Below are 26172 nucleotides of genomic sequence, written 5' to 3'. Positions count from 1 at the left end.
GGCCAGTGCTGCCGCGGGGGGCGCTGCGGGGCTGGGCGGCAGCGCGGTGTCCGGAGCTCTCACGGCTGCGTGTGGCTCGGGGCTGCTCGGCTGGGAGCTCCGTGTACCCGGGCAGGGAGAAGCCGCCTGGAAACACAGAAATGAGACACACGGGGACCGATGGGAAGAACTTGTGCTGTAACCTGCGGTGTCTTTGGTTCGGAATAACTGTGGAGAAGTGACGGGATGTTCTAGTCAGGGCATTCGTGAGAGTTCAGTGCGGTGTAATTGTGCGGAGACGAGTAAGGACACGGGCTCTTTTAAGTGGGCGCTTCTCACTGACACGAGGAGTCTGAGTTCCACGCACGGAGGCAGAGCGAGACCTGAAGGTGACCTGGCCTGTCCGGTCACTTGTGCTCAGGGACAGGTGCATGAGTAGCAGCAGGGGTGCAGAACAGCAGGGGCATTCAGCAGGCTGGACATCAGAAAGTTTGTAACCTCTGAGGTGCTGGAAGGCCCTTCCAAATGAGACCCCTGAGAAAAACCAAGGTTAGGACAGAACTGTGTTTTATAGCTTATTAAAGGATTTTTGTGGCATGGTTGCCCAGCACAGTCGGGTTTTCCTGGAATACTGTGTTTGACCAGAGCAATGCACAGTGCCGCTGGCTTGGCTGCAGTTCACAATAATCGTGCCTTTACCAGAGATACACCCAGACCCTGCAAGAATCCCATTTTGTTGGGATTTAGGTCTGTCTTTAGGAAAGCAGTACTATTGCATAGAAAATTATATGCAAGTGAAGTATATTCATGAAAGGGGAGAAAACGTGAAGAGGAAATACTCCAGGGCGGATCTCTCAGAGCTGCAGGGCTGTGATTTAGTAATTCCCTCAGTTACTTAGGTAATACTTGTGTAGAAGGTGTGGCTGAGTCTGTTTGTCTGTAGTTAGCTGGAAGCTTTCTGCCTCCATTTCATACATGGAAAGAAGAACAGTAAATGAAAATAAAGGATATTAATGGGGTAACTTCTCTTGTAACAGATTCCCTTGAACTTCATTCTTAAAGAAAGTTTTTATCAAAAAAGAAAATTAGAAAGCCCACCTGGCATTCGATGTGATCAAGTACAGGGAACAACATGTCGTTCAGTCAAATGAGACCTCGAACACCACAGGTGAGAGTTTTTGTACTTTTCCATAAAGATGTTTCAGGTTTCACAAGTAAAAATAAAAAATACCAAAATAAGTGACACTACACCATTTCTATGTGATCTGAAAGGAAAAAAAAAAATGGTTTTAACGTAATATATATATAAAGTATTATTTTCTGGTTTATATTTAGTAACTTCACAATTGCAGGAATATTTAATATAGCTTATTTGCATGGCTTCTAGTTATACGGAAGTGTACCATCCTTGTTAATACCATCTGATCTTTCACTGAAAATATCATGACCCAGACTTTAACAGTCCCATGACCCCCACAGATTTGAACACCATCTAAGTGAACCTTGCTCAGGGCAGGCTTAGTTATTCTTGTTGCAGACATTACCAGGAGCATTTCTGTGCTTCCAAGGTAGCTGATATCATTAACAACTGTCAGAAATATATATATTTTTTTCCTTTCTGGCAAGACCAGGCTGTGTTGCTGTTTGGATCAAGCTTTCAAGGCTTTGCACTTTTTATTAGATGAACAAAGGCAGGATTTCAGGTGAAGTATTCCTGTAGCCATGACACGCTCTAGAGTATCAACTGTTCCTCTCTTTTTATTGTTGAGATTGTTCTAATGTGGCTTAGTTTGATGCGCTCAGCTGGCATTCAATCATAAATTGCTCAACTCATCACTATTCTCACAATCTAGTCATCATTGTCAGATAGAACCTCACTCTTCTAGTATGTGTGCTAACATCAAAAGATCCATTCCTGCCTCCAGAAATTGAAAGTCCAGCTAAGCAAAATAAAATGTATAGGAAGAGAGTTGTAATGTATCTACAGTTATGATCATCTGTTCTTCATTTAGTTGGTGGAGCTACATGTTTTTTATGTCCCAGAAGAAGTGTGGAACTTCCAGCTGAATACAGTTCCTGTAGCTCTTAGTAACAAATTCATCTCAGCTGGATTTATAAGGTGAGTATAGACTTAGGCTTCATGTATGTGGTAGGTTCTTTATGTTGCCAGTCATTTAGTCCAGCTGTTGCTCTATAGAGCACAACTACATCTCTTGGAAGAGACTTGTTCTCTAATAATTTCTGGAGGGTAAGTGGTGCGCCTGTCTAGCATTATGCCTGCTTGGACGATATCAGGCTTCGCTCCATCACATCCCTCGGTGTAGACCAGGGGTGCCAAAATAATTTTCACCAGGGGCCACATCAGCCTCGTGGTTGCCTTTCAAGGGCCGAATGTAATTTTAGGACTGTATCAACATAGATACAATTGATACAATTTCATGCAATTGATACATTGATACAATTGATACATTGATATGATTTGATGCAATGGATACATTGATACATTGTTGATACAGTCCTAAAATTACATTTGGCCTTTTGAAGGCAACTGCGAGGCTGATGTGGCCCCTGGTGAAAATGAATTTGACACCCCTGGTGTAGACTATTCAAATGCACTTTCAGAGCAATGCTAGTATTTCTGCAGAACAATTGATGTTGTAAAACCACAGTCTCATATTCTTTGTGTCTTCTTGAGCTTGGTTATCAAAATCTTGAATTCTTTTTGGCAATGGGCTGGCTTCAAGGTAGAGTGGCTTGGTGAAGATGGGAAAGCCTGTCACATCCCAGGAACAATCTGGGCTCTCAGTCCAAAGAAAGAGCTTAAGCCGTGTTTCTCAAGGGGAAGCATTACAGCCCATACAAGGACAAGCATATCTTCTTTCTTCTTCAGTAGTATTTCTGAAAGGTTGTGCACAACACCATGTGCTATGTGTGCTTTCAGGTTGCTGTTTAGAGGACTTATTGAAAGAATACCCCCGTTCCCAGTCTTAGGTCCAAACCTGGTATAGAGAGTTGCAGTTTTAATGTTTCATAACTTTGAAAGTTTGTTTTATGTTCCTAAACACTCTACTTACAAAATCTGTGTGTATGTAGTATGGTAAGAAGTTGTAGAAAAACAAATAATGTAAATATCTGTATTGAAATGGAGCTTTTACATGCACCTTGTCTGCTCCTGTGCAGAACATGTCAATTTAGCTTAAACTGCAGGGAGTGTGGGTTTCAATGAAATTAAATTTAGGCTTGTGTTGGCTACTCAAGACAAGATACTGTGTAGCTGGAAAGATTGACAGCAGTCAGGTATGAGCATGTAGGGCAGAATGTATTCATTCTCACAGTTTCTTTTGTTGAAAAGCTGCTCAAAATCAGAGGAAATAAATGCGTGTTTCCATTTTCTTTGCTGCTCTCGTCTCTGGCAGAAGTGCTGGAGTAGTATGTTCAAGTCATTTCATGTGACTGGACATCTGTCACTGCCCTCTGTTCTCTAGTGTAAATTTATTTCACTAAGGCTTGACTTCGAGTTGTCAACTTAAATTAGGATTCTGATTGATTTCAGTGGGCTTATATCTGTCTGGGTATTTGTTGCTTGGTAATAAGTCTTAAATAATTACTAGTTAATTATTCTATGGGTTCTATGCAATGCTGCAGTACATTAGCATTAGCAATAACTGCATTCGGACTGTGTACCACTGTTTTCAAAAACAAAAACGTATTTTAAGAAGCTTCTCATATTATAATCTGCGGAGGGAGCAGCAGCCTTGCTGGTACTAACGCTTGTTTGGACATTGTTGATAGCACTGTCCAGTCAGCTTGACAATCCTAGTACTGAGTCAGCTTAACAAAGGATTCCTGGGTCTAAGTACAGGCCACTTCCATTAATCATGAAATGAGGGGAAAATATTAAGTATGTAATTGTCTATGCCCCTGATTTCTTGTTCCCATGAACTTGATTTCTCAGCCTCTGTGATCTCTTATTTATTCTTCATTCCTCACCACAGAAGCCATGCTTTTGTTACTTCTGGATGAGATGGCCGCAGTGAACTCTAGTTTGCATTACTTTTAAAGGAACACCCTGAAGGAAATGACTCAGATGTGACTAGTTTTCTGCTAGCCAGTGGCAGAAAGTAAGAAATATGTTATTATATGTTCCTTGCAGCTGCACTGGAAAGTATTTTTTCAGTTAAATTTCTGCCCTATGTCTCAGGTTCAGTATACTTAGATAATTTTTGCCCACAATATGTTGTAGTTACCTAGATGTTTTCCCTGCAGTTCATAAATGCTTTAGATTTAGATTTCTTGCTGATTTGGATGGGTGTTATCAGTGAAGGATGTGCAGTGTTAGAATGACTTCTGAAAGAACTTGCATTTACTGAGTTTCAGAAGAACATTCGAGAGGTGTATCTTCTCTGAGACATCAGTTTGAAGAAATGACAGTGAATGAGAGATATTTGTATTATAGATCATCTGTGTTCTCACATTCAGACCTTGAAAGGATGTGTATTGAATTATGTATCTGTCTTTCACGTATTTCTTTATACATCTGAAATAAGTGGCATCAGGGCTAATGTCTGCAGCAAGTGTGGGCGAAAATGGCTGTTGGAGAAATAAACAGGAGCTCAATGTAAGGGACCAAGCAGTGTGGCCTGGATGTGTCCACACTGCAGACTTCGATCTCCTCTGCTGCCCGCCTGTGCTCCACAGCAGATTTGTGATCTCAAGGAGGTTCCTCTAAGTCTGGAGTGTTTGAAGCAATGCAAGGGAAGCTTTGTAGTCCGCTGAAGTACCGTTTTTAAGAGATGAAACAGGGTGTTTTTACATATTTAGGACATAAAATGAAGGTATATAGGGCTCTTTGCCGGTGCAAACTAACCCTGAGAGGTTAATGTTAAAGACCTGTCCAAGCTGAAGGGATGGCATGTTCTTGTCTACACTGTTTACTGAGAATGGCATGTGCTATCCCCAAGCTATGTCTGTGCATTGCTAAAGAGTGATAGCTGCCTGGGCCAAAATCATGCTAGGTATTATACTAACACTTCATCAGCATGGGTAATTAACAGTGTCAGGCCTGAATTTGTTCCATGGTTAATTTAGATGGCAGCATAGGAGCAATTAGAATTGCTTATGTTGTGCTGCAGAGCTTTTGTGTGCCTCTTGCACATTTGGTTTTATTCTGAGGAGGTGTCTTTTATTCTATAGTGATTTTTATACCAAGCTCATTACTTTAATATTTGCGTAGCTTCCAGTAGTACATTAAATGATGCAATTCGTATTTGCATCAGCTCTCTCATCCTCAGCCTGTGGTGGAAATGTTCACACTGCAGTGTTTGGTTTTGATTTAAAATACATTTGCATGTACACATGTCCACACCCAGCTGTAAATTTGTGTCAGAGAAGACAAAAGCCAAAGGAATGTGCCTGCTACTTAAAGTGGGCAGTGATGAAGACTCCTCTAGCCCTTAGCGCTTCAACAGGTATGTTCTACGTGCCTGCACCAGTCTCATGGAACTTTGTCACCTATATGGAAATGCATGACTTCAGTTTCCAACATTTTTATTATTCATCTGCAGATGAGCAAGAACATTCTGAAGGAGTAATTTTCAAATTTCAGCTACTTGTATATTCTCCCTTTGTATGGGGCTCCTAAAATATGAACATTGCCAGTTAATGCTATGACAACCCTTGTAATACAGCCTACCATACCGTGATACAATGTTCTGACTCTACCGCATTAAGACTCTCTGGCCTATATGTAATGAGGTTCAGTTCCAGGACATAGTTCCCATTTTTGGTCATTTTGTCCACGCAAGCATGTATATAGCATTATCTTCCCCCTCTTACTAACTAGCCACCATCATTTGATCTTACAGATGTATTAATGAATAACAACATTCTAGGGTGTCTCCTCACATCACATTAAGAGTGCTACGGGAGAAGCTTGGAGAATACCTGGGTGGAGCTGCTGTTGCGGATAAATTCAAATTTTTGAAATGCATCGGGAAAAAACTAGCAGTGGTAAGTTAATATTCTTTTTATTTAGTGCTTTTGTGGTTTATAGTGTAAACCACACATTTTGTTCCAGCAGATTAGATAATATCCCAAGAAAATAGCAATAACTTTAGGATGACTGTTAATGTTTTTTTTTAAAACATGCTGGAGCATAAGCTCTTGTCAGAGCACATCTGCTTCCCAAATACAAAGGCACAGCTGGACAGGTATATTAGAAACATCCATTAAACATTAGATGTAATCAGTTGCCATCCAGTGAAAATATGCTAGTTTTGACAAGTCAATAGATTAAATATGACAAATCTGGTGGTTGCATTTAAAAAAAATCCCCCAAAGGTCATTGTTACCAGTACATGGTTGGGAATATGACACTTGAAGAATTTGCAATGGAACCTGAGTAGGGCAGAGTTCCTCTGATGGTTCCTGCTCTGACCTGCCCAAAAGCCTTTCAAAGATCAGTCCCTGAATAAAAGCTTCTCTGGATGTACAATTGTCTTCCCCTCATTAGTCCAGTAATACAGCCTGAGATTTATTTATTAAAAACCTACATCTCTGAATCGTAACTGTTCTTCACATTGACTCTCTATATATTTATATCTTACAACCTATTGTTAAAGATTAAATAAATTTGAAAATCAGTCCAATTGAAAGTTTGTTCTTGTAATACACAAAGATTTAAGTCATGTATATGAATGCAGAATACTTTTTTTCACATCTTATTTTTACGTGTTTCTCACAGATTTGGAAATCAATTAGAAGCTGGAAATTTGGTGCCATTCTTAATTTCATTTGTAGTTGAGTTATCACTAAAATTACTCACATAGAATACTAGAATAAATACTAAGTAATATGCAAAAACTGGGTGGCAAAACATGAAGAGTAACTTAAGGACTGTGACACAATCTAAATCCGAAAATGTGCAGATGTCTTTAAAGAATGCCGGTCTTTCTAACTGAATGATGATGAGTAAGATGGTGTATTTCCTTCCCCACTGATAGTTCTGAGATAAATGGAGAAGTTTTCCAGCTTCCTTTACAATGTTAGGAAATCAATAAAATATTTTACTCTAATAGAGGATTAAAGATATTGGTAGATACAAGTGAAGATTTTTAGCAACAAATTAAAGATATAATTTTAATTCGGAGTATTTGCTGTTGCTTGATGTTTAACTTGATAACAAAGTGTAAAGCAATAAAAAACCTAACTGGTTTATTTGTTTTTTTAGGGTCATGGTAACCTCTTTGAATTACATCTCCATGATCAAATATTTGTTGAGTGCTTTTTTCTGCCCCCTAGTCTTCTGTTTTGCAACAGTAGCAATGTCAGCAGTACTTAGAACTGTACCCTACTTGCAAATAAGGGTCTTTACATGAAAAATAAACATAAACCAAAATTGTGTTCATTTGCTCTTCCTTTTCTTGCATATCACCTGTGTCTCTAACAGTGAATCAGTGGCACTACCTGGCTGTTACTGAGAATGGAATTTGGTCCCATGATTAGTTCAATTTCATTATTTAAATGTAGGCTCAGATGTTTTTTCCCTGTTGGAACACATATTTCAAATATACGATGGTTATCTTAGACTTTATATATATATACACACATGCAATATTTTGCAGTATTGCATCAGATAAATAGAGAATATTATGTGAGACTCAACGTTTCTATTCAGATTCGCCTAGGATCAACTTTCAGTAAAGAAAGTCAAAGACTTTCTTCTGCTCTGACTGTTGGATCAGGTCCTTTGAACCACAAAAGAAGCTGCAAAGGATTAAAAAACCTATTCAGTAAATCGATGTAGTCTATGGGTCTGACTGAGATTTTAAAAACAAGACAAAATAAAGTTTCAGTACCATATCAGAAAGTAGAATAGTAGTTTATGTTCCTTCTTCCCCATGAGGCCATTACAGAAGATAGTGCTGGTTGTAAAAAAATGTAGTATGCGAAGATGATGATAGAATACAGGAATTAAGTTGTATGTGACACTATTGATTAAAAAGGTATTTTATTGGTTACGCTTGCATTCTTTATCTTCCAAGGTGAAAGCGAAACAAGAAACAGAACTGGAACTGAAGTCATTTGCTCCTCCTTATGTATGTATTGAACTGCTTTTAAGGTATCATTTTCATAAACTTTTTACATTGTACTTTTCCTCTTTTGTCCTGTCTGATGAATATACTGCATATTTTAGGCACTTTATCCTGAATTATATTTATTACCTGGAGTGGAATACTTTGAAGATGTTTATCCATTATCATCATCAACTCAACAAAGACATCACTATAATGCAAAAGCTAATAGGTTTGGTCGTGGATCAAGATTGCCCAGTCTAACCCAACAAAAACCCGAAAAAAGCAAACAGTTTTTAGAAAACATACAAAACACTTCTCAGCTAGAAAATCAAGAAGGGCACAGTTCTGTAGAATGGGGCGAAAAAGAACCTGTTTCAGTTTTGCACACAAAACATGAGCAAGACCGTAACAACAGGATTCAAGAAAAACAGATACAGTTTAGAGAAAAAGGTAAGTTTAATGAATGTAGTTAAGGAGGAGAAGAATAAATATTATGGTTAACATTTACAATAAAACAATATTTCTGTTTTCTAACATCCATTATTATACAGATCAAAACAGATGTCTCTTCACAGCAAGTAATTCAAATCCTGCAGATTGGGAGTCCGGAAAGAGTGATACGGTGTCACAGAGCTCTCAGCAAAGCCATCTGAGACAGGATCCAAAAGAGAATCCTGCTCCTAAGCAGAGTGACAGAGCCAAAGGAACCACTCTTACCCTTCGTGTAAACCGCAGTGCCGAGCAAGGACAGAATATCCAAACACTCCAAAATCACATTAAAAATCAAAACGGTACAACTGTTCATTGTCATCTTTCTGCTAAAACATGCGTTTTAGAAAATGAGCAGAGTAAAGCTAAGTCTAAAGAAATCTGTAGTTAAAGCTTGAACTGGAATATTGCTATCAGAACAGTATCAAAATTTTTTTAAACAGTAATATCTTTTAAAGAGCTGTAGTTTTATGTTGGATGAATCTGTTTTTATCGCTGTGTACTGACGTAGGGAAATGCTTTACTATAGCTGATACATTTGTCTAATCTTATTTATATGAAAAAATTACTGAGCAGCCACTGTAAAGATTGGAGAATAATGATGCCATAATTCGGCAGCAATTTTAAATGAAAAAAAAAGAATCTTGTTATCAGCATATCAGGGAAAGCACTTAGTACTTCAGCTTTTGTTGCCACCTTCTCCATGGCTACATTACTGCTGAAGAGGAAGTGTTTCATCCCCTCCCTCCCATATAATGTTTATTTATATCCTATTGAACAGTGGCATTCCTAAAACTGAGAAGTGAGAGAACTCTGAGCTGACTACAGTGAAAATAGTACAAAAGTGTGGACAGGTTTAAAGCGCACAGAAACTAGATAACAGTTCTGTGCCAAAATAGAAAACGTTGTTTGTAAGAGATCTGTTAACTACTACTCCCTTTAAAATGGGACGTTGTATGGATATTGAGGACTGTTAAGTCCCTGTACGGTTATATAATATTCTTAGTAATTCTAAATTTTCAGTGATTACCAAGGAAGAAATGACTGACACATTTAAATGAGTTTTGAATGACTACTGCTATATTAGCATCAAAATTATAGCACAAGTTGATTTTAAGGAAATACTTTTGAAAGACAAGTCTTAATGTTTGGCTAGAATTTTACAGTTAATGTAAAAAAGCATGACCTCTATTTTATTGCAAATTTTAAATGAGTAATTATTAAATGAGTCAATTTCTCATAGGTATAGGCACGTTATAGATTTCCAGTAGAATTATTTTCCGGATATCCAGCACTTTGAGTAAGAAAGCAAAAATTTGGATGTTGTGTTCCTTGAGATGTGTCTGGAGAGTGTAGTAGAAAAGGCTTCCATGGATGTTTTCTCTGTGATTTCAGTTTCCAGTGATAATCTGTAAAAAATAACTTTGTCCCTCCATCATATTAACTGATATTAAGTATGAGACCAATTAATATACAAACATAAATATGTAAATATATAACTGAAAAGTCTTCCATAACTTTGATTGATGAAGGATGTAGAATTTTGTAGTAGTAAAGGCAAAGTCTGTCAGCAATTTTCTTTTGAAATATTAATTGTATATGTTTTAAAGCAGATACAACATTTATTTATCATCATTTAAGCGCAAAACATTTTGGTCTCCATTTCCTTGCTGGCTCCAGTTTGTAGAGGATCTTCAGTCTCTGAATGACAGAAGGTGTTAGATACAGAATTAATTTAGGGAAGGTGAATTAACTGGTTTCCTTATCTGTGATGAAGTTTCTTGTACTAGTGACCAGAATTAGACACAAATTTTCAAAACACAAATAGCACTTTTTTTTTTTTTTTTTTCTGTATTTCTTTCGTTTGTTGTTCACACAACATCTCCAAACCCCAGAGATAAGATTTATTGAGTGGATTCACTGAATTTCCAATACAGGTTGGAAAGTCCAGGCATTGACATTCAAAACAGCTTGAATTTTGTGAGTGTAATCTATAGATTTTCATCATCACTATCCTGTCACAGAACTAATGAACATGGAAATTAGTGACCACCAAAAAGATACCAAACTAAGAAGAGGCAGAACAGAGGATGCTGGAATTCTTAATGTAATGGAAGACCAAACCACAGAATATGTATACAAACAACAAAGGTTAGTAAATAATTATTCTGCTAAAATAATGGATAATATTAATTCATAGCTAGAAACTTGTTTTATAGACTTCAAATAAAAGAAAGAAAATGCGGGGGGAAATTATTACATGAATTTCACTGTTTTGGTTTTATCTCTAGCTTGCGGCAATACAGAACTAGCAAGTGTGTAGCTGATCCTGGTGAAAAACTGGATAATCAGGTGTGTTTTTCAAGGTAACATATTCTTAGTAATCTGGAGCAATAAACATAGTCCTGCACCTAGAAATAGTCTAATTTTATAAGACATATATCCTGTTAGAAATGTGAAATACTCAAATGTGGGTTTGAGAGTAGCTGAGAAAAGTTAATTAATGCACCGCTACTCTGCAGATTTGCTAATGAAAAGTCAACTATATTTCTAAACAATTAAATAATCCGGTTATACCTCTGCTGATAATTTAACAGGAACTATATAAACAATACCTATCTCAGTCTTATTAATGTTAGCTGAATTTCCTTTAGAGTGTTTTAGCAGTAACGTTTTATTGTTTTATCAGTGACATTTTTATAATTTCATATTTCTTATGGGAAAATATTGTCTTCTCTCAAGCCAAACAAAACTCCAGATAAAAATTATAGGATTCTTTAAAACATAGTCATAGTATTAGAATAAGAACCTATTTAGGAAGGCTCAGCACTCACATACAGCATAATAGCCGTCACTATTAGTTGTTGCCTGTTAGCTCTTGAGCAGAAGCGATTGTACTGGAGTCTTTTGAAAATAACAATGAAATTGAAAATCTGCTGTTATAAATTTTAGTTTAGAAATTGGCAGTCCAGACTTTGTAAGCAATGAGCCAGATGGCAGTTTTAAGTCCCATTATTCCTGGTCTTGCGTGGGAGTGTCGGCAACTTGTGGGGTTATGGACATGGACAAAAACAATTAGCAATAGTCTACATTTTTGTCTGTATTTTCTCTGCAGTATAAGTGTTCAGTGTTCTGATTTCATTTGCAGAAGCCCAGCTGTTTGTAATTTACTAATCGTTTATACTGGCAACAGAATTTAAAAGTTCGTATGCAGAATTCAAGTTCTGCCCTCCCATTCACTCAGGCCACTTTCAGGGCATATGTCTAATGTAACTATCCAGGATTATGAGTTATGTACTTATAATTGTGTCTTTTCACTCCGTAGGCAGATGAAAACAAGCAAAATCATCTTCTTTGTCCAAAAGAATATATTTCACCACCCAGCCCACCTTTTTGGGCACCTTCTGTGAATCCAACTCAAGTTCCTTCAATTCAGGCAGCAAGTGAGTATATGATTCCAAGAAATTGCAGGGAAGTGAACATTTAATCAAACTGAATCATGAAGGAAGCCATTTTTTATGAAAGAATTTGTACATACAGTCATTCACAGCATTGTTACAAATTTTAATTTGTGGTTGGAAAGTTCCAGGCATTTATAATTTCGTGGGTGGTTCATAGAGCATGGCAGGTTCCCAGTGTTAGAAAACTCAGTTATGGACTGGGGGATGGAAGGAGAAAAGGAGATCAGATGGAATATTGCTGGCTCCAGTGAGAACGTAGCAAAGAAAACCACTAGTGGTATTGCTGAGGATCCTCCACAGTGGTGGCGGAGGAGGATGATGAGAAGATAAGTGAAAGTCTGAGATAATACCCTGCTTATGACCAGCTGGAGTGCAACGCAAGATCTTGCTACAGTTTATATTGTGAAGTATTTTGGGCAGGAAACAGTCTTTTGGAAGCTTTTTCAGCTTTCTGTGGCAGTTTTCAATGTATGCAGTGTGTATATATATATATATATATATATCTTGAATATATAGTTTTAGTGATACATTGTCTAGGCATATAAAAGGGTGTTTACTTATTTGTGTGTGTGAGAGAGAATGCCTGGATGCGTGCTGGATTTCTTCCTTTTTTCTAATGCACCAGTCATTTTGAAAAAAGTTTCTATTGCCTGTTCTGGCAGAGCTTTTGGCATGATTTATGATGGGTACATTACAAAAAGACTTGATTGATCCTTCCTATTTACACTATCCAGATGCTTGCTAAATATAGTCATAATATCTTTAGAAAACAAGATGTTAGAACAATTGCAAGAAATGAAGAAAGACAGAAGGCACATGGAAAAAACTAGAGAAGAACTGATCAAGAAGGCAAAAGGGCTACTGGAACAAAATAGGCTGAGGAGATACCACGGTACACTTTTAATTTATTTTGGAACTTGGGATGATTGAGAAGTGACACTGAAATCAATGTGAAATTTTTTGTTTCCTTGTCAGCGAGCTTCATTACAGAGAGAGCAGTTTGCTAACCCATAGCTGACATATTCTAAACCTGCCTTTAGCTGGTGCTCAAAGAGGTTTTTAGCTTTTTACTATGTTGATAGGGCTTCTAGTCGAATTACCAGCATAATATTTTTGTTCCTCCTATCTAATGGTATTCAGCTTATAGTTTGCAAGTTACAAGCCTGTCATGAGAATCCTGACAAACTGCATTTTTAATGAGGTTAAATCTCATTGAAATCCCACCCAAATTTTCTTTGTAAAATTGTTTTCAAGTTTGCACTTAAACTCTTCTCCTTAAGTCACGTTCCAGTTGTACAGAGACGAGGTTTAATCACTTTGTTTTCAGAGCATTCTCTTTGTACTTAGATACAGCCACATCACTAGGAATCTCAACTGTTATTTGTAGCTTTCTTGAAAGGAGAAGACAAGCCAGTTCTTCCAGTTGTTCTCTAAGGGCATTGCTACACTGCACTCTGCAACATGGTGACATTCTTTTAAAAAAACAAAGTAAAAATGGGGTGCTTGAAGCAGTGAGTCAGTGGTAGCATGGAGCTGCAAGGCAAGCTAATTTACTCTGCTGAGATAAGCCTTAAATGGCTCCTGTGTTGTCTTGAATTATGCTATCCAGTTAGGTAAAGATTATTTCATAAGGGTTGAAACAGCTTCTGCAGGTTCATTAAGAAACATCCCTACCTCTGAATTATTTTTATCAGACCTGTAGAGTTTCGTAAGTACATGCATTTGCAAACGTGTTTCTTCACAAGGTATGAAGGGAAGAGCATATTCTGTAGCAACAGTGATCCACTCTATATGTAGTATCCTCCTAAGGTGGTCGTGCTGACAGCCACTCTCAGTTACATACCGTAGAGTCCTCCAATAGCTGGGCTCTTTTTGGAAAGTTTCTGAGAGGCAGTTGTCTTGATTTCCTAAAATATGCCTTGAAAGAAGGAATCATTTAAGATGCTTTGCAGACTAGTGGATGTATGTGGCTGTAAGACTGCGGCACCAGATGTGAGGGATTTATGTGCCAGATGTTGATAGCACAGTAACAACCTAGGAGGAATCCAGGTCGAGCGTAAAGGTAAATAACGGTTTCACATAATCTTGGGACTTCTGTATAAAGCAGATCTGTTCAAAATCTCTTGCCCTGCAGAGCTCAAATTTTGCATAAATCTACAGTGCTAAATATTCTGCTACAGTAAAGCTGTGGACTTCAGCTTGTGGTGGCATGACAGAGCCTTTTGTTGCAGGTGATTGTGTGAAAAATCAGTTGTATTTATAGTGAATGTCATTGCAATGATTTTTTTTTTTTTCACTAATTGTGTGGTTGTTTGGTTGGGTTTGTTTGGTTGGTTTTTTTTTTAAGAAACCTACTGTCATATTTTAATGTGTACATTGGCCAACTGAATCTCGTGAGATCAGTTGGTCATTACTGTCTGCAACAACGTTACGACAAGGTGAACAAGACCAAACAGTGTCACCGTTTTTCTGTGTAGCTCGTGAAGAATGGAAAAAGAAGTACTTTGAAACTAAGAAAGCTACAGTTTCACTGGAGGAGGCTTTAAACAAACTGCAACAAGGTGTAGAGCTTTACCACCAGAAATTACTCATGCAATTGGAAGCCAGAGATAGCCGAAAACGACCAAACAATATGACAAACTCCAAGGTATGTGGTTGTATTATTTAATCTCTCCTTTTACACAGACCGTTGTCTTGTTTTGGGTTTTTTTTTGCTTGTTTGTTTGTTTTTTGGTGGGTTTTTGTTTGTTTGTTGGTTTGGTTTTGTTTTGTTTTTTAAACATAAAGTAACAAATTAATCACCAACCAATAACTTGTAAACTAGCTTTAACAGCCAAATATCCCTCAATGATCTGAGGTATAGAATTCCTTCAGCTCATTCTTCTCAAAAAAGACTTCAGAAGTGCTTGAACCTAAGCATCTGATTGTTTCTGCTTTGTGTTTGTAAAATACCTTGTCGTAACAAAATCCCCTTTTGTTCCATATGATGAATGAATGGTTTCATTGTATATTGTCATAATCCCAGATTGCACAAGGATAAGAAGTGTCTCTGAGGCTTTTGGGGTGGTTGCCCTTGAACTATTGCACAGCTCTGAGTCTCATGTTATGTGGTTGATGTAAAATCATGGGAAGTTCAGAGAGGAATTCAAATTTGAAAAAAAAAGAAAATAGGGAAACATCCTTCCCAATAGTAGTATCTACTATTTTTCTAAATGTATTAATGGAAGCAAGTCTGTTCATCAATCTGAAGCTAGACTAGGAAAAATAAATGTCCCTTTCTTGTACCTGAAAGGTGGGAGAGTGTACGTACAATCTAAGAGCATATATTAGATAAAAATATGTATTATTTGAGCTATCTTAATATTTTTATATTGTAGATATTTATATTAATAGTGTTGATGTTACATTATATTACTAGCTATGTTCAGATATGTTCTTGCTCCTTTTGAGGGGATATCAGATTTCTTTTTTTTTGGTCTCTGACTAGACAGAGCTGCATGCTGCAGCTCTAAATGTACATAGAAATTGTGGACTTTCATCAGTTTATACTGCACGTGCATAGGACATGGCTTACAATCAACCCCCTTTGCTGTTATATTCTTGTAAAACATGCACACATCTTTGTGCTACTTGTACTCAGTTACATTTATGGACATTATGTAGGCCATGCGAAAAGATGAAACTATGTTAGTGGGATGTCCCCGCTTGTGTCACCTCTGCCTGGGAGTTTAGGTGCTGTTCCTCCAGCAGCAAGGTAACTAACTATGTGAAGGACATGCACAACATGCACACAGCTGTTATTAATTGGCTAACACACACAGAAGATAGGTAGGACTTAATGAGCTATTAGGCTAAGCAGCTGATGCTTTCCACTCCTCGTCAGCTACGTGCTGGCCAGGCAGTCATCAGTCTGGGGAACAGAGTCTGATGTTGCTGGTTTTCCCTCTACCATCAGCTCTGTCCTCACTGGTGGCTCAACCCAAGGACACAGAGGTTCCTCAGTAGCACCCAGCTAGTCTGACAGCCCTGCCTGCTTTTTTCCTGCATGCCTATGTCCTGTTCATGCTTTCTCAGTGGTCTGAGCCAGGGCTACACAGCTGTGCGGTGTCAGAGCGGGGACTGGGACATTCCTAGGTAGGGAGCTACACCCCTGGGCAGGGAGAAGCTCAGAGATGAAAGGCTACAGACACCACTTAATGACTCCTCCTATAGGCAACTTTATCGCATCATTTGCTTCAGCTGGCACTTTAATAGCATTTTTAAAGGCTTGGAATATCAAGAGATTACCACATACAGACCCACCCCCATCCCTCAGCGTTACTGACTTCAAGGAACCAAGACACACTTAGATGACCTGAGTATCAGAACCTGCAGTTTGAAAACATGAATTTCCATTTTACAGGTTAATTCAAAGACAGGCCCACCCACAGCTTCTGCTGAAACGACGTGCTGTAGGACATGCCCTGAGTGTAGCAAGCTCATCAATGAATGTCCAGTGAGGAAGTGATGATAAGCATGAGAGAAAAAAATACAATTTGAAGTATGCCTTTTTGTTATAAATGAAGAGTTGCCATAAAAGATAATTGCAAACCAATGTTCTGTTACTCAGATTTGATCTGGATCTTAACTTCCCAAAGCAATAGGGAGTGGAAGAGCCTCCAGCTTAAGGGCTGGCAGCAGGAGGGAGCTGCCTTCTCTTGGCAAGCAAACTGCTTACAGACCAGAGCCAGCCCAGCAGACATCAAGGACTGGAAGAAAGCAGGGGAGTTGGACAGAGTTCAGGGGATTGTTTCTGAGTGGTGAAAGAACACTTAATTGGTGAAGAGATGCACTAATGTTTCACTTAAAGTGTTCTTGTTCTTGTTTCATGTAGAATTATAATATCATCCAGATTACTACAGTGCAACATGAACTCGATCAACTGAGGAGGAAGCTGGATGATACAAAAATGAAACTCGTAATAGAAATTAAGGTACTCTGTCTTTTAATTAAAAGAGTCAAAATACTACTATGTATAAAAGCCACTCAGGTTTTCCTAAACATTAGATGGTGTAAATATTTGCTAAACAGTTCTCTTTATGCTCTTAGTTTTATGGTGCTAGTTTCCATTGTAACTATCACTTGAGCCAAATTACTCCAGAACACCAGTTTAGTAGGTCATTTTCCCTGTGTGTTATTCAAGGAACTTAGATTTTCAAGGCACTATGTAAACTAAACTTCACAAGGTCTTTCATAAAATTCCCATTTCACTCAAGAGGTAATTGAAGGAACATACTTGGTGAGGCACTGATAAGCAGAAGACCACAGTGGAAGGACAATGACGGTACAGGCCTGCACATTGGATAGGTTTTCAGCTCTGAATGCTTGAAATAGGAGTCCTCTACATCACAGAGGTTGCCCATGCCCCTGTTCAATGGTTAATCTAGGGTAGATGTACTTGTTATGCCTCCTCCATGGTATACCAAGGAGTGGAAAGAACAATGAATTTCACAGTTGTCTCTTAAAAACACCAAGGTGAAGTACAGAAGAAAGTAGTGCTGGAACTAGGCTATGTTTAATTAGACATGTAAATTTTTAAAGAGGAAAGATGTATCCTGTATTCACCCATCCTATATGATATTCAGTCTTAGTTATAAAAACCCATATGCATATCAACTCCAAAAATTTCCTTAAATTGCAATTCCTTAAATTACTCATTCTTCTGCAGATGAGAAAGCAGGCAGCATCTGATTTACGAGCACTGAGAGCAGAATTGACACATAAGAAGATTCATGCAGCTTTAGTTCTCCGGTCCAGAGAATCAGGAATTTAAGAGCATGACATGACTTCAACATCTGTAAAATCTACAGGTCTGTAATGTATAGAGAACCTCAGAATTTCAGACCATTTGTTTGTATGTTCTTGAAGTTATCTTGTAAAAAGATACCAACTCTATAAATGTTATGGAATTTGTATACTAGGCTACTGTGGTACTGCAGCTCACTTCTTTTTAAATCTCACTCTTACTATAAGATTAGTCAGCTACTTAAAGTTTAACCTAGTAACATGTCTCAAACAAAGCTAAGTTATTTTAAAAGTGCAAATTAGTGAATTGTGTAACAGCACATTGGCATGCTAGTATTCTTTCATTAACAAAATACCTAAGTAAATAAACCTATAATCTACAACCTCCTGTTCTTATTTTGAGACACACACATTAAATGTTTGGAAAATGATTAAAATATATCTTCTGTAGAACTACAGTGACAGTAATCCTTTATTTGTCATTGTAAGTATGCCTATCTATAAATTACCAGTGTATTAGTAGTATATTATTATGAGGTATGAACAAAATCTCAAATAACTTCATCTTATTTCATATCTAGCCATTTTTGTTCCCTGTCTTATTAGGAAAGCCACGTGGACATTAACCACCTTCTGTAGTTAGTGGATGGGGCAAACTCTACCTTGGACAAGCTGTAATGATGATCCTGGTCCAATTCACAATATTGCATATTCTGTTTAAGTTCAAGTTCTTGCCTGTGCTTAGATAGGTTTCTGATTACTCTTTCAGAGAATTCTTCTTGATAGTATAGTATTTTTTTTCTAGTTCTGTTTGCCTCTTTGCAGTACCAGATGTTATTACATTAACAGTAACATGCTAGGAATTTATATCAGCCAAAAAACTGATACTTATTACTGGATGTAAAACACTCATGGGAAATCAGTAATATGATAAAGAAATTATGCAACTCTCAAAAGGACTGACTTCCACATGTCTTGAGTGAAACCACCCGTTATCTAATCTATTTTCTTCAAGATAGGATTTAACAAAGATTTCAATGCGGAGGTATTAAATTCATTATCAAAACTACAACCACTTTTGCTCAATTCAGGATTGAATCCTACATCCTGTGTTTCAGAATTGTGTCTTATTTAAGACACAAGAGCAGGCAACTATCTACTGAAAAATCTGAACCTAAATTAAAAAAGGAAAAAAAAACTAAAAAGCATCTCAACTCAGGATTATTGACTGCTACAAGAAAGTTTTGTTATAAAGTTATCCTGGCCTTCAGTTAGGATTTTGTAGGTCAGATCATCCACTCCAGAAAACCTCTCAATTTCACAAATGTCTATCTCACACTATTTTAGCATATGAATATAAATAGTAATACAAATTCTGAAGTATCTCCATGTAAAATAAATTTATCAGTTTCTCCTAAAACCTACAGATCAGATTTCTGCTGAAGAGCCCCCTGATTTTCCAAGGGAATTTCTTTCTTCATGGGAGAGCAGTCGGCTTCACCGTCGTATCAAGCAGTCAGACACTCCTATGAAGTCTCCTCAGGAGCCACAGTGGTATTCTATTCTATGGTGTTTTCCCAGCAACCATTTCACAAGGGAAAAAGACCAACCAATCAACCAAACCTGCAACTGAGTACTTATATCTAATTAAATCAACTGTGTAATTGATGGAGTCACTTAAGCAGGGCACAGTTGCGCTTTAATCTGGTTGTGAAACATGCCTGAGCAGCAGAGAAGCGGTGTGGGCTGTAAGCTGTGGAACAAATAATGCATAAACAGACAATACTGTTTACCAACCTTAGTGGAGATAGCATTTTATTTAACAAAAAAAATATCCTGTAAAGACCAGTCAATCTTTCCATCACTACAGATACTTTAAAAAGTTACACATTTTCTCTAGGCAAATGATTTTCTGAAAAATATGAACTGGAAAGAAAATACAACCTCATATTATCTCAGAGGCAACACCACATAAAACCAAACAACAGGCTACTGAACAAGTCTTAAAGTGTGTGGAAAAATACATATGCAGTTCATTAAATAAGCTTCTGAGTTCAAGTTTTTAGGAAGTACAGAAATTTGAAATGGAAGAAAACATCATCCAAGTCCTCTCCATAGGGATGTTCCTCTTCCAGATAAGGTCCAAGATTTTTTGGCTTTGGAAACTAAGGAATTTAGGTGATACAAAAACATGGTGAAACTGGACTTTATTGAATATTCCTTTCTAACAAGTCTGATAAAAATCTTAATGGCAACTACTTCTTCAGTCTATAAAACATTTCAATCTCTAGAAGGGTAAACAAATACAAGCACAAGTTTCACCAGGTTGCACGTAACCAACAATCTGTCTCTCCAGTATTTTGTGTTTAACTTGATTCAAGAGTGACTGAGCTAAAATACAGGTTGGGGTGGGAAGACGGAAAGCTGGGACTGCACCATGCAGCCTCGGAATGAAAACCTGATGCACCAGCAGCCTTAGCAAAGGATAACTGTGAGACTGCTCCTGTAAATCTCCACGTGGACTTGTTACGAGACACACTCTGGCTTCAAGCTTTAACCAGCTTCTGGTAGTTGTGAAAAACCAAAATCATGAGCAGTTTTTTTAAAGAAAATGCTGCTAAAGCAACACTGGAACTTTTTGTAGAATGAAAATACTGCTTTGCATACAAAACAATAAGATGAATTTGGCTAGTTCTCAAAGCTTTTGTATTCATGGCATATTTATATACATTTAAAATCTTTGATAATATAAGCCATAATAAAAAATTACTGATTTTCATCACTCTAAATCAAGGGTTCACAGAGTTCTTATGGTGTCAGGGCTTGCCACATTGCTTCAGTTTGTTGTTCTGCTACAGCTTCCCTGGAATAGTCAAGACTATTTCCATTCCACATGCCAATGCCCCTTAAACCTCGATTTTTCACATACGCTGCTTTTAGAGAGATGCTACGAGGGTCATCATACCATACTTGGTGGAAGTGACCAAGAGAGTCCTAGAAAAGCATTTAAACACTAGTGTCAGTATCAACCTATCTACGTAAACATGATACATTAAAGTTCATTGAGTTTTGATTACATTTTCTGTTGAATGCAGTGAAAAGTACAATTAAAACTGAGATATACAAGCTATGTGGATTTACAAAATTATATTTTCCTGATTTACAAATTATTTTTTACACTGGACAATTAAAAATTTTAAGTCAAATACTCGGCTAATTTTTTACTTGTAGAATCTGTACTATAAAACATTGATACATTTTTACTGAAGTTAGATTGAAAGACTTAGCTAATTTGTATTTCAATAATTTTAAAAATACAGCTAAAATACCTGATACATTATCTAACCTAACAGGTTAATTTAGTTGGAAATTTAGTGCTTTTTTCAGCAATAAGCAGTTTTAGAGGAGGTTTTTGTCAAAGTTATGTTGCTTTGACCTGGTTATTGCTTACAACACCTTCTAATCATCTACATGTGAAATTTAAAATAGTGTCTAAAGAAAGCAAGCAAAATGCATACACTATGTTGTCCATGTAAGCACAATCATTCATGGACTCTTTCACTATGACTATGTGGAAACCAAATGCAGAAAAGAACATGCATGGAAGCCTCCGGGTTAATAAAACTTTGGAGTATCTCAGAATCTGCTTTAGCTCAAATCAGTCGCCAACACATAAAAGTAACTACAACAGTGAAAGATGGAGGTGTATGATTTCTTTGTGCTAAAACATCCTTTTTGACATGATACAATCTCTCTAGAAAATTGCAAAGTAATAAAGATCTTTATTACTTTTGTAGTCTTCAGTCACTGCACACTTCTTTCAGACTAGAAATTCAAAGTATGGAAATCCAGCCATCTTTTACTAAACACCCCCACACAAAAAAGAAGGACAAAACACAAATGGAAGAATCTAACCCTGAAAAATTTATGATCAAAGAACTATGGTTCATGAACATTTACTCCACAACATGGTGTCTTATAAAGAGACACTTACCTTGTATTCATAAAACGGAGCTTTCTGTAGCTCATCCCACAGCACCCCTGACAGAGAACTGTTCACCTGCTTCATGATTTCTCCATAGGGCACCTGACGCCCAGCAGCATCACTGCAAGGAGCCCCACGGAAAGGTACTTCGGGAAGGTGACAAACATGATCCTAGAAAAAAAGCAGAAGGCATGAGTTTCATGTGACATAGATTTAATGAACTCCAGAATAGCAGTACAGACACAAACAAAGTAACAGAAGGCACTGGGGTCTCAAAAATCCCAAATCTTCAAGTATCTGTGGCAGACATGCTATTTGTAGAGAGAAGTAAATTAAAACAGTCCCATTTTGTTTAGTCTCTAGTAATACAGGACTGGAGGGACATCATTCAACTTGTGCAGTTGCCTTATTTATCTTTTCCACTTGTAATTCACTCTTACATTTTTGATTAGTACAATGTTGTTTGAGACTCCATGAATTAGCCATAAACTTCTATACTTTAACAATCACAGGTTTGCTATGGTTTGTTGCACCTAGTCTTTAAGCGGTGAGCTTAGGGTCTGTGTTGAGAAGGCAGATAAGAGTGTTGCAGTGCCTTTGGACATCACCTCTTGTAATACAGATAAGGTCTATAGCTCCTTAATCAAACACGGTGCTTGGGCATCATGGGGTTCATGTTGCCTAGGGAGAGAGAAAATGCCTTGTTTGGTAACACACTGCTCATCGCTATCAGCCAGGCAAAAGCCTCTGTCTTGTGTCCCAGCTTTATGCTCTTATCCATCAGACCACAGTATTTCCTAATCCAAAAACAGGATCACCAAAATCCAGCCGTCTCTTTCCAAGGAAAAAAATTAACAGTACAATTGCAAATGAATAATTTTGATCTGACCTTAGATAGGTTTTGGCAGACATAGTCATAGCCATACCAGGGGATGCCCATCACAAGCTTCTTAGGATCAATACCCATAGTAATGTACTCTTCATATCCTAGTTTTGAAGGAAATAGAAATTACGATCCATTATTGCATTGTCCCATGCTTTTTATCCTTAGAACTAATCTAGAGCCAGAGCCAATATAGGACTTGCATGATCCCCGAGCAGAGGCTAAGGCACAAGCTCTTCTTTACCTCCCACCTGCATTCTTCTCAACTTGCTCTCTTCAGATCCCAGTAACTTCCCTAGTTGCTGACACTTGAAACCCGCTGCCTGCAGCAGCAGTTTACAAGGATGAGAGAAAGGTTTCAGGTTCTTTGCAAGCCTGGGCAGACACCATTGCTTTGGCGGCTGTTTGTCATTCTAAAAGCATTATTCAGAATCGTGAGGGGTAGACAATCACAAGTAACAACACACAAGTGCCAAAGGTCTATCTGTAGTGTCATAAGAATCCGAGATACATTTTTCACTTTAGGTCAGTACGCATTTGAGCACACCCAAAAGCCTTAATACAACCAAAAAACTTGTGCAAGAAGATGCAATCTTTCCTATCTATTCATTTGAACAAATGGAAATGTTCTGACTCCTAGGGAGGTGTTTTGTCCTCACCAACTAAAGTCTGCAGGTAAGGAGCATTGGCTTTTGCAACACAGTCTGTCCAGATCTGGCTCTGCTCATCATATGACATCACGAATAAGAAGTCACAGGCATCTGCAATCCCCGTGTAGTTGTAGCACCTTTTATCTATGCATGCTGGAGACCAAGCCACATCAAATGTCACCTGAAGGAAAAATGCACAAGTTAGTATCATGCATGGCACTTAGGCACTCTTGTTTTGTCTTTAAAAAAAGTTGCAACTCTTAAAGACAGTACTTCCCAAATGTTGCACAGTCTAACACTCTGATACTAATGAGCTGTAGGAGAAGCTGCTTAGCTGATAAGCAATTAATAACAAATAGTGAGTGTCCCTATTCAAAACACTGAAGAAATTAAAATAAAACACAAACCCCTTCAAAAATAAGAAGCATGATGCAAATCCTTAAAACTTTAGTGATGGGTTTACCAAAACGTTATCAAGCTTGTGCACCAGAAGGCCGTATTTGCCCCACCTTCAGAGGTTCATTAAGCCATACTAATAACTGCCAGCACACACACAGCAATGACACTGTATCTACAAATCTCAGTGAAACCCTTCTTCTATTTAAATTCAGACAGGTCAGAAAGAGTGGTTCTTATAACAGTGTATCATAGCTAACATTCATAATTAACCATTCATAAGAATATTGTGCTTTATATCTGCATATTTTTTCATATTCATATGCTAAACAGCTTTCTCAAAACTCCTTGCATTTCATAAAGTCAAATTTAATGGTTGCATTAAGAACATGATTAGTACCTGTGATCCTGGAATTTCTCTGTGAAAAGTATCTGTAGTTTCTCTAACAAGCTCTGTTAATGCATAATACTCAGGGGAGGTTTCATTAACTTCTTGCTCTATATCTATGTTAATTCCATCCATGTACTGTCTTTTTGCAAGGTCCACCTGCTGAGATATCCACGCTGTTCTTTTAGCAGGATCAACAATTTCCTTAAGAGGTACATCACCTAGATGAGAGGCCTTCAAAAGTTAACATGCATTTACACCACAGTAAGGAGAAAACTTTACTAAACCAACTAACATAACCACAAAGTAAAAACTCCCCACACCCATACTGGTGAAATACAAAAGAGTTAAGCTTTTCCCCCAGGCATAATTTTGAGAACTCATCCCAGAAAAGTGTATCAATCTTCTTTGAGACAGCGATGTTTAAAATTAGGTTACTTTCGAATTTTTTTCCTATCATGCTTAATATTTTTTTAGCCACTGTAACCTTCCTTTCTGTAAGTCAATTTACTGCCAGTATTTCCAGGGAACCAGTGGGCCTGTTGTCTGCTTTGATAAACATACTTTTATGTTTAACCGTTCATTGTTGTTTTTCACATTGTGGTCTTGGATTACGTTTTTGCCTCAATAGAGCCAAAACTTGACTGCAGCATGTAAGCACAGATCAACAAGATAGACTTTGTCTTTCTAATCAGCATTTCCTGAGTATACATGTTTATAAACTCAACCACTTCCTAATACAGAAGGATCAATTTAAGTGAAAAACAGTAAAAATTACTTGCAGTCCCTTCCCTTACCCTGTCTTTTGGGTACTGTGGAGAACATCCAGAACACAGACACAAATCTGCTACAGGGTGTTCCTTTCGTCCCTTCCACCCCGTTTCACTGTAGCTGTGATGTTCCCTGTTACAGGACATTCTATTTAGATGCCACTGGAATGGTTTTGCTACTACTTTAGCAGAAGCCACTGCTGGTTTTCTTTTTAACACCCTGCGCAGCAGCATGTGCAAACTGTCAGGTATTATAGCTCCGGTGTGGATTATACTCTTATTAATTAATCCTCTTACTGATTTTTAATACTCTGCATTCAAGTAAATGTGAAATGTCAAGGTATTACAGCCCTATGTACATTATGTTCTTATTCATGTGTCACGTAAACATTCACATTTTCACACTGTAACCAACCTTTCAGTACTATCCTGGAGCCTTTAGAGTGAGCATAGCACATCAGCTCGGGATCGTACTTCCCGAAAGCTGCCACAGTTGTAATTTTGGACCAGTTATAGGATTTCCAGGCTTCCTTCCCCACATCGAACACAAAGACCTGGAAAAGGGGTAGAAAGCACCCTCGTTAGCTCCAAACAGTTCTCAGTAGGGTAAGTTACACGACCCGCGTCCCTGGACACCAGCCCGCACCCCCGCTGCTCTGCAATGCCGGCTGCACGAACGGCTCCCCCGGGCCGGGTCGCGGTTTCCAGCAGCTGGTGCGACGCTGAGCCCTGCGGCGGGGACAGCACTCTGCAAACCCACACCCATCGCAGCCCGGGCATTTCCTTCTAAATCACATGCGCCTGGGTTTTCAAAAACCCGTTCGACTCCACTGCAGGTAACTAGAACAAGGCAGCGGCGCACGGCGTGTTCAGCTCGCTGCTCCGCCGCTCGGTCCTCTCCGCCAGCCGGCAGCGCTGCGCCGCTCCCTGGCCGCCTTCCCCAGCCCCGGGAGCCGGAGGACGCGCACCTCGAAGCCGCCGGTGCCCGTGACGGGGTGGCAGAGCCGCGGGTCCCGGCAGGGGCAGGCAGCGGCGGCGGGACCGCCCAGCAGCTGCAGGAGCCCGAGCGGCAGCAGCCACGGGCCCCATGGCCGCCCCATGGCCGATCGCCGCTTCCGCCTGGGGGAGGCGGCGTGGCGGGCGGGACGCGCTGGCTGCCGGGCCCGCCCCGCAGCTCCGCCACGCAGCCCGCGGGGAGCGGCCCGGGAGGCGCGGGGGTGAGCCTGGGGGATGTGCGGCACCCCTGTGAGTGTGAGGTGTCATCTTCGGGGAACCACTGGTTCGGGAGGAAATGATGGTGACTGACCGCTTT

At 38.7% G+C, this 26172-nt stretch overlaps 2 protein-coding genes across 2 annotated transcripts; one reads left to right on the top strand and one right to left on the bottom strand.

Moving 5' to 3' along the window:
* SPATA1 (spermatogenesis associated 1) lies at positions 1 to 19462 on the top strand. Its single transcript, XM_065842722.2, has 14 exons — positions 1 to 1147; positions 1992 to 2098; positions 5871 to 5988; positions 8022 to 8075; positions 8174 to 8504; positions 8606 to 8845; positions 10568 to 10694; positions 10835 to 10895; positions 11869 to 11986; positions 12771 to 12896; positions 14482 to 14651; positions 16878 to 16976; positions 17712 to 17853; positions 19216 to 19462. The coding sequence occupies exons 1-13, from the start codon at positions 1112 to 1114 to the stop codon at positions 17814 to 17816; spliced, it is 1692 nt and encodes a 563-aa protein (XP_065698794.2). The 5' UTR covers positions 1 to 1111; the 3' UTR covers positions 17817 to 17853; positions 19216 to 19462.
* Positions 19463 to 19586: 124 nt separating this feature from the next.
* Positions 19587 to 26123, bottom strand: CTBS (chitobiase). The gene is given in 8 exon segments (XM_065842723.2): positions 19587 to 20782; positions 21783 to 21944; positions 22663 to 22760; positions 23316 to 23487; positions 24103 to 24311; positions 25276 to 25414; positions 25829 to 26071; positions 26073 to 26123. Coding segments are annotated over 8 exon segments (1260 nt in total). The 3' UTR covers positions 19587 to 20596.
* Positions 26124 to 26172: the final 49 nt, after the last annotated feature.

Source organism: Patagioenas fasciata, chromosome 6, assembly GCF_037038585.1.
Source record: "Patagioenas fasciata isolate bPatFas1 chromosome 6, bPatFas1.hap1, whole genome shotgun sequence".
Classification (NCBI taxonomy): Eukaryota; Metazoa; Chordata; class Aves; order Columbiformes; family Columbidae; genus Patagioenas; species Patagioenas fasciata.
The sequence above is the reverse complement of the archived record's forward strand: the minus strand, read 5'-3'. Positions and strand labels throughout refer to the sequence as shown.